The sequence below is a fragment of the Anneissia japonica genome, unplaced genomic scaffold (assembly GCF_011630105.1).
Source record: "Anneissia japonica isolate Jap-2015-1 unplaced genomic scaffold, ASM1163010v1 scaffold287994_len634616_cov204, whole genome shotgun sequence".
NCBI classification, from domain to species: Eukaryota; Metazoa; Echinodermata; class Crinoidea; order Comatulida; family Comatulidae; genus Anneissia; species Anneissia japonica.
The window spans coordinates 160,367-170,088 of NW_022707798.1; the positions used below are offsets into that span (position 1 = coordinate 160,367).

The following is a 9,722-nucleotide window of genomic DNA, read 5'->3' on the forward strand; positions in this document are numbered from 1 at the left end:
AGATGCAAATTTGTTAACTGGTCTTACACGACTAGAGCGTTTAGAGCTAATCTTCTCGGAAGTAGGCCTACTAGGTCTATCCTTAAATTTAAATGAACAAGTGCTATTGGTTTCGGAGCTCTCAACACTTGACTCATCCCATCCCTGCTTCACTCCTACAGATTGCTGTTTAGAGAAGCGACTCCTGATCCAAGATCGTCCTTTCGCGCTATCAGAACTAGATTTACTGCAATCAAACCCCGAGCTTTGAGAATCTGTGTCAGTATTTCTCTCCGACTTGTACGGTATCGTGAACCGTCTACTAAATAACGGAACCACCGGGTCGTCAATCCGATTAATTCTGGTGTGGGTAATTTTTGGCTCAGTAACTGAGCGTCTCAAAATTAACGTTTTACTGCGTTGTTTTGGATTGCACAATTCCTCATTTCTCTCCGTCATCTTTCATGTCAATGATGCTCTCTAAATATTTTGTTTATGCATACAGTTCACCGCTTCCTCAATGTCTACAATTGCCTAATTAACATTTCAATTAATGAATGCGAACTAAAACGCTGATCGTCAGCTCACAGTAGTCTCTGGTTTGGTATATTTTCAAATCTTTCGAGGCTTAGTCATGTAATTTTCAGATGAAAGTTCATTCATTACCCGAATCAGCAGTTTAATTTCTCTCTGCATTCATCTGACAATTGCGCGAAACCGATTTAGGCCTACCGACTCTTCCTAAGCTGTAAATGAATATCTTGAACACATAAATCGACAGTAAGAATAGGTAATTGCTCTTCTGTACCCCTGTATCCCATTTGTACTGAGAAGACGGTTAAGTTGAGGGTACTGTAACGGACAAAAACTACACTTTTTAGAACGTTGTTTCCGTGCACTGAACTCAAATATTAATAGCCCCATAAAAACAAGTAATGTCGTAGTCCGTCAAATCAGCGTTCGCCTTCTGTTTCATGCTACATGGCCAAACATTACATAACGTATGTAATAATACTGTCAAACGATTCGTATCGGTATTGAACGCTACGTTGCTGTCTGGGATATTAAACCATTTAACTACTATTTGCTAAACACTAGAGGACGGTAGACCGTTGTATTGCTCATGGTTCATTGGTCATTTTTAAAAACTCTTCTCTAAAAATAACAAGGAAGTCTGGAATGCCATGAGCAATCTCATAAGAATAGGCTACGTTTCCTAATCGATAAAATTTAAATAATAATGAATTGGAGGACAAATTGGATTAAACTGCATAATAATATCAAAGATGATGATTATGATTATGATGATGACGATAATAATGACAATGATAAAAAAATTGATCAAGTTCCATTGGTTTTCAAAACAATTAGGGCATATGACCATATTCTTCAGTGGTGAAACCGTACAAATTTTGAATTTGAAGGTGACAGTCTCCTCAGCGGTGGCACCAGCATGGAGGCTGTCTCTTATACACATCTAGATGTGTATAAGAGACAGGTGTGTACATCGAGACCCGTATGACTTTGGCGGGTGCTGGCGCTAGTTGGAGAAAGTCTAGACTCCGCTGCTTCAAACGAATCACTTTGCAATCTTTTCGTTTGATTTGAACCACGTCTGCTACTCGCCCAGGCATCTGATACATGTTCATGTTTGTTTTCAATTGTCGGTAAAACGGTTTCCCTATCCACGTTATTTTGATTGCTACTAATATCGTGGTCTAAAAGCACATTTTGGATCATACTAAGCCATAAAACCTTTCCCCATGAATTCTATCAAATGATTTTTTTTTTAATTCCAGGTCGTCGACCAAAGCTTCTTCGACCCTTCGGTTCAGACCCGACCGACGGACACATCGGACCCCTCGTGGGCAAATTTCTGACGTCACCGCTGAGTCCCCTGCGAAGAGCAGCAAACATTTGATGGTGGTGATGATGATAATGTAATAATGATAATTAAATAATGATGATGATGATGATTACAGCACAGTATTCCATAACCATGAACGCGTAAGTAATGAGGGCGTAAGTAATAATCACTGAGTTTAAATAATTTCCACTTTTGTAGGTAGGATAAGGGTATGAATAAACCCTGCTTTATTGATAGCGTATATGTTATCATTAAGGTTTGAACAATATATGTTGCTACTGATAACGGAATATCGTATAATAGATTGCGAACAGCATGCTGACTGCCAGTACGTCCGGCCTAGCTTCTTGTTCATACAGTGTCATTTTACGACAGGGTCTGAATTGAATCAGAGCATCGGGATACCCCTCTCTGACTACGCACAAGCCATTTTTGTGTACTGGCCTTGTCCGAGAAGACTTTATTCTACCATTGAATAAATGTAAAGAGGATCTCAAACAATGCCGTAGGCAAGATTTTCAAACAGTGCGGGACAATATCAGGGTGGACACACTTTACGCGTAAATTCAAATAATGTGGACCCAGTTTCTTAATAGTTGACCCATTTTACGCAAAAATATGAAAAATCTGGACCCATTTTCTTAAATTTTTACACATTTTAGGCTAAATATGAGAAATCTGGACCCATTTTTCATAAAATGGTCTCGCTTATGCATAAAATTGTATAATTTGGAGCTATTTTTTAAAAATGTGGACACATTCTTTGTTAACCCATTAAATAAATTGTGTAGGACTGTCCCAATAGCTGTCTACGACATTGATCTCGAACCAGCGCTAACCTTACCTCTCGGCCACTCGACTCAGACTCACCCACTGTATAAACAGTGGTGACTCCTCAAAAATACGCCAAAATTAGTTTATTTTGGTGAAAATTGCCACAACACGATAGTATCAAAAGTGATATATGGTTGGATCGTCAAATTATTTTAGTCCGTCTGACGTCTTCAATTGGCGTCCGGTCCGGTGACTGAGGGCCCATGATGGGCCCGACTGGAGGAATTTTTTTTGACCTCACAAGTATCGCCACTGTGTTTAAACTTGTGACCCTGTTTTGCTGCAACCGAACTTCCTTGAATTACCCCTTCTTCGTAACACTTGTAAAATGTATGTTAGCCTAGATCTCACCAGCCGCATTATTATACATCCCTGTTTTACCAAACGTAGTCTCGGTGCTCCATCATCACCATTCTTTTCCATCTCTACTCGTCACTTGTTCCGTCTGTAACAAGAATGACCTTTCTAATAATTAATAAGAAGTTACAAGGAAAAGCGAGGCTGGCTCGAGTGTCCCTAATGCGTCACAGCGAGTTTGACTGTACAGTCATTTTTTTTTCTCCAGAAAGCATGCAGTTTAGGCCTATATATAGTCCAAACAACCCTCTAAAGTTGGGTAAGTATAGGCCTACTTCGTTTTGTAACCGAGAATAATTAGGCCTATATTTTCTTGTGAATGTTCCTGTTCAAACATATCTCTCTATTTTGAACTTTTATGGAGACTTTTATTATCTTTTTTTTTTAATGGCTGCAAGCTGCAAGGAAGCGGATTACTATACATTTTGTAGCACTCAACCTAACTTTAGTAGCCTATCGGTATAATGCATTCCGTACAAAGTTATTAGCATCGTTTGACATTCAAAGTTGCTAAGTTTGCAAATTAAAATAATGCAAAACTACGCCGTATTTAAATATAAATTTATAATTTACAACATTAATTCAAAATGTCCTTGATTGAACTATTAGGCCTAGTAGGTTATTATCGACGACGATTATGAATACACATATCAACAATTATGCATACCGTATGAATATCCTGAAGACCCATATATGGTCAATATCTAAATTTATTTATTAAGGTAGTTATTGTTTTAAGGACACTAACATTATTAAAAAGAATACAGTCGCCATGGCATTGATGGCATGTAGACCTTGAAGTAAAATCGAATGACATACATTGTGTACAGGCCTCCGCATTGGTACCGTATTGCGTTAAAAAAAACTAAATGCTGATCGTGATTAATGTCATATGATAACAACATAGGTTGCCATAACGAAATAGACGATTAACATATATAGGAAATGCTGATAGAGCTACCGAACGGTAAACAATATCTTCGATTCGATAGAATGATAGGTTATTAAATAACACATTAAAATTTATTATGGCACAAAACAAAGTTCCAAGTACATGCTTTATGAATTTACAAAACATAATAGGGAGATTTCGCAAGCTTACCATAACGAATACGAATACGTCATTTTCATTATTGTTATTCTTGCCTTAAATATTCTTTACAATACATATACGAGCTGATTCTGATCAGTGATTCATGTAAAAGGAAGGTTTATCCTACGTAACGATAATGCTATGTTAGTTCGGATGGTTTGACTAAAAAATTGATTCGTTATCATTTTCGTAAACTTGCGAAACATCCCTAATGTAACAAGTAGTCTAAACGGATTATGCGAGTTACCAAAGAACATTAACCAATATATTTCTGTTTTTTTTAATAGGCTTATGTATGAGTTAGGCCTGTTGGTGTCTTTATTTTTATCATTTAACTATAGCTTTGTTTAGCATGTTTATTTTCGTAGGCCTACGTTTTTTACATAATCACAAGGTTTAGTATTATGGAAAGTGACTGTTGATACACAAACCTAGAGGTCACGTGCAATAATATTAGAGTTTTCTATAAATCAAACATTCACTTTATTCAATTCGAATAAGTTGTTTTTTTCGCTCAGCAAGTATCTGCTAATGTGATATTTAGGCCTATAGGTCTATATATGTAAGGCTAATATTAACATTTATTTGAACCAATTAAATATAAAAAAAGTGTTGTCAGTCAAAATATTCTTATTTATGAAGTAAATCAAGTTAGTACTAACTCTCATCATTTTTAGGGGTAAACCGTTTATCTTTGTGTGTGTCACAATAAGCATACATTATTTTGCTTATGCACCAAAATAACTGCTTTATTGAAACATTTTCGTTCAGTCATATATATCTGTCTCTTATACCCATCTAGATGTGTATAAGAGACAGCGGTAAGGCCTATCTTCAGAATCATTTCATACAAAAACGTCATTATAACATTATCGAACTTTTTGAACGTTGTAGTTTGGATATGTCATAATACACTTTTTAATACCGTTCATACCGCAGTATAGTAATATACAGCTGTACAATAATAATTTTCTATATTTGAAAGGTATGTAAAGATTAGAACAAAATAAGAACATTTTGAGTCTGAAATCGACAAAAAGATAAGAACACTGAGCCTGGGCAAAATTTTACTGGTTCTTATAACTCGCCACTGAGGAAGGACTAGTGTTGTCCGAAAGCTCTGGTTCTATTTCTGGCTGTTTACTTACGTTTCTTTTTAGCTGTTGCTTATCATTTTTGTATCTCTACTGAGATCCAGCCATTGTTTCCCAGAGCATTGTTGTTTTCCAGTATTTTGCCTTTTAAATCGGCTGGAGATGTAGGTCATATCAGGGAAAAATATTACATTACGTCATCATATGAGAGATCATTTTATTGTAGGCCTATTCAAGTTAGTATACGCGTGTATTTGCCGCGACTTATCCTGGATTATGAACTTAACTGCAGTAACTTTTAGTTTTCGAAAGATTCTGTCCTTTTTTTTTCTTGAACGTGATCATCTCTATTGTATGTACATCCATATAGTTTATGATCAAACTCTTAAACTCGTCTGTCATTGCGATCAATCTTTCTTTAGGGGTGAAAGTTCGAACTGATGACCTTTACAGTATCCGAAGCTGGATTCGCAAGTGTACTTGACCTGCAGCGTTCAAACAGTGAGCTAGTCTGATATTGATTGCTAGAAGCTGGGCTAAGGCTACCACCCGGAGCTAAGCTGAGCAGTACCGTACTCGAGGAATGTCGACAGCCGGGAGTAAAGTACCAAAACCCGCCAACTGGTATTTATGTGCTTGCTATATTGGCCTAGACTTTATCGAGTCTATGTTCGTAATTTCCTGTTGTATTTTTCTGTTTATATTTGCATACCACTCTGCTTTTAATACTTTTCCATCATATTCTACATCGTTCCGATCATGCCAGCGTAATGTTTTGTTGTGTCTTATTTTGTAAATAATGACTGGTTGTGTATTCTATCCCGGTCTATATGCAATTTTATACTAATTCTACTATGTGTATAATAAGATAATATAATAAGGAATGTCAGCCGTAATTTTTCGTCATTCATTTAAATGCCACTATATTAAAAAGAATTGATAGTAATAATAATAATAATAATGATAACAATAATAATAATAATAATAATAATAATAATAATACAACGGCAACGCGAAATGTGACAATATTTTATTTATCATTGTAAGGTGCGATCGTTGTTATTAATTCCGCCATCTTTGTGACATAATTACCCTAATAATCTGGAACTTCCGTCAAAACAGTCCAACTTCCTGTTGAACTTATCTGAAACTTGCATGGTTTTTGAAATTCACTTTCTGAAAATGTTTCAAAACATCTGCTTGCAATGTTCAGGTATTGCCCATGGGAAGAAAACAGTTTTCGGTGAATTCACAATACGAAATTTGTTAAAGTGATAGGCCTAGTCCCAGTTTCCATATGTACCGTATCAATAATTATGTTTGTTCAGACAACCAGAATGACGGATCTGTCTAGCTAGTGATCGATGGGGGTTTGAAGAATTCCATAGGATTTCATTTGACCAAAGATCCTTATGACGAGACACATTAATAATCGGTCCCTACGAATATATTAAAATTTTCTAAATGACATCTGCAAGGCAAATGGATGATGATGAGGATGATGATGAAATGATAATACCTAAAACCTAAAAAGATGTGGCGCTACGCATGTTCTGTTAAAATTAAAAAGAAGGTGCTTTGGCCTTTGGGACGGTGTTTTATGTCTCTATCCTAAAGTATAGTGCCCCCAAATACATCCACTGTTACCATTATGTTATGTGAGTAATTTTAATTTTTTTTTTCTATTTTGCAGTTTGTGATGCGGGTCAGACCCTTCACGTTTTTCCTTCTGATAATTGTTTTATTAACCGTACTCAATATCATTTTCGTTTACGAGAGCACGAAGAATGCGACCTCTGTTGTTCACACTTACGAACATGGACGAATGTTGGCGGAAAACATTTTTGAGTCAAGAGACGCCAGCAATGTACTGTGGTTTCCAAACGAAACGAAACATTTTAACAAAATATTTCGTAGTAACGTTTTGAATGAAACCAGCGACGCACATATAGACTTCTGGCAACGCGGTAACGACTTATTGAATGATACGAAATACATTCCAGCGGGCAAAAAAGAAAGTATAAACCTCACCTTCCAAGATCTGTACGAGCAACTCGTAAGTAAATCTCGTCGGAAAAAAAATCACAAAAATAACTCAATGTTATCTCATCCTGGGATTTCGTTGACCTCAAGAGAAATACATTTGTTAAACGAGAATAAATCTTCATCGTTGAAAGATAAATCGAAGTCTTCTACTGCATATTCAACTTCAATTTCGCTTAATGAAACTTACGTTACAGACCTTATAAAGAAGACTGTTAAATGGTACTTTGAAATTGATGAAAATCAGGTTGGTACTTTTATGTTTCGATTTTGCATCAGGAAAATATCATAGGAGTGATGTGTTTCCCTATCTGACGTTCCCAAATATTTGCAAATTCAGAAGTGATTCAACTGGAAATCGAACCCACGACATCCAGATAACTAGCCTAGTGAATAATGTTGAATCCGACACTGCAAACTCTATCTCAATGTGAGTTTGCGTCAGGAAAATATCATAAAAAATCACTCCTATGATATTTTATGTAAGTTTTATATTACCATGCATATCACTTGCTTCATGGCTTTAAGCTTTAATATATTTCGTATTATTTCGTCTGCTTATTAAAACGTGTAATTAGGCTAAACTATCAATTTCCTGAGGCGGGATTGGATTTTTCTAAATAAAATACTAATGACCGTTACAAAATATCTAAAAATAAAATATAAGGTACACATTTTAGTTTTTGACTGGCCTTTATCTTCTAGGAATACAATCACCATTGCCGGCGATGCGCTCTCGTAACGAGTTCAGGACGCTTGCTCAACCAAAGTGTCGGGGCCGACATTGATTCTGCCGACTGTGTCATCCGTATGAACGATGCTCCCGTGGTCGGATTCGAAAAAGACGTCGGACTGCGAACGGATATACGGGTCATGGGTCATCCAAATTTATCTATATTAAAAAAGAACCCAGAAAATATTTTAGAAATGTTTTACAAAAACACAACGAGGACTAAATTTCTTCTAATACCTTGGCTATACAACACAACTGTAAATAAAACAACCGATATGTATTATGCCATTTTACGAAATTTAACGGAAATGTTCCCGGATGTGAAGTTTTATGTTCCATCACAAAAAGCAATGGATGCCGCTGAGACAATTTTCGAATTTGAAATCGGAATCAAAAGGTGAAAGAGTTTAAAACGAATTTTTGACTGTGTTTACACGTGCTGTACGTTATTTGTTTGTGGAGATTGATGATGGCACTCGTCATGATTTGCATTTGTCCTATAATGCACCACATTCGATTTACCTCGTCCGTATGAAAAGGACGTTAAGATTTTGGCTCCGTGTGCGTTTACCCAATTCATTGTATTGCCGCATGAATATTATATAAGTTGTTCAGTATTTGTATTTTTTATGTAAAACATATTTATACAGGATAGAATTTCAGACAAGATGTAATAGTCTGTTTTTAAAAATGGTCCTTTTAAGACAATTACCATAAGATATAAACACGAATATAATAAGAATAGTTAACAGTACAAACATCAAAAAACTCTTAAAAACATCTCAAAATTTGGTTTGCAAATAATCCAAAATGCATTTGGTGTAATCAATTAAAATCACGAAATTACATAAGAGAATGAAAAAAATACCAAAGCGAATATCAATCACATCCAAAAAATAGATTGTGACACACTTAAAATCAAATCTTTTTAATCTTAAGTTATAAGTTAGTAAAAAGGAATTTATTATACCTAAATTTTAAACTGTTTATATTGTTGATTTTTGAATGGAAGGTGTGTATTATTCCACACATCAGCAATTCTGAAATAAGTTTCCATGGATCTATAGTTTGGAGTTGTTGGGGAAACATTTAAAATATTTAAAGATCTAGTAAAGTATCCATGTCGATCAAATGTCATTTCCAACTCAAAGTCATTACATAAGCGTAGGCCTAATGGTTCTATGCCACGTATACACTTCATCATTGATGCAAGGGCATATCCACGTCTTTCCTCGAATAACTGCCAAATCAAGTGTTTAATCAAATCTTCACCACGATAATTAATGTAATCAAAATTATTAAAAACAATTCCTGCAGTTCTTTTTTTAAAGTCTCGCAATATTTTATTTTTTATTTTATTTTTATTGGATTATTTCCCCTGAAATTGCTTAATCAATGCAAGGTTGAATTGTCCTTTTGTTAGATATTTATTTAGAGTTTCTGCCAATATTCTTAATGTACCGTACAGATTTATTTTTATTTGGAATGTGGTATGGTCATCAATTTCAACTCTATGTCTCATGTGTTTAACTTGTTCAAATTCCATCGACATAGGCATATATAGTCTTGCGTTAAAACTATTTATTTCAATAAAAATGAATTACTTTAGTCACTAACGTTCTGAACATACACCGTCATTGGTAAGAGAGTATGTCACGAAATGTTTTCATTACGGTATGTGTCTTGTAATATTCCTTTTGACCTTTTGAAGTTATATATATA

General features: G+C 35.3%; 1 protein-coding gene across 1 annotated transcript in view; it reads left to right on the plus strand.

Moving 5' to 3' along the window:
* Positions 1-3,169: 3,169 nt before the first annotated feature.
* Positions 3,170-9,722, plus strand: part of LOC117106436 — an 8,092-nt gene continuing 1,539 nt past the window's right edge. Inside the window, exons 1-5 of the mRNA XM_033247811.1 lie at positions 3,170-3,296; positions 5,647-5,893; positions 6,918-7,514; positions 7,973-8,397; positions 8,651-8,670. Coding sequence (XP_033103702.1) covers positions 5,855-5,893; positions 6,918-7,514; positions 7,973-8,397; positions 8,651-8,670 — 1,081 coding nt within the window. The 5' untranslated portion in view covers positions 3,170-3,296; positions 5,647-5,854. The remainder of the gene's footprint in view (positions 3,297-5,646; positions 5,894-6,917; positions 7,515-7,972; positions 8,398-8,650; positions 8,671-9,722) is intronic.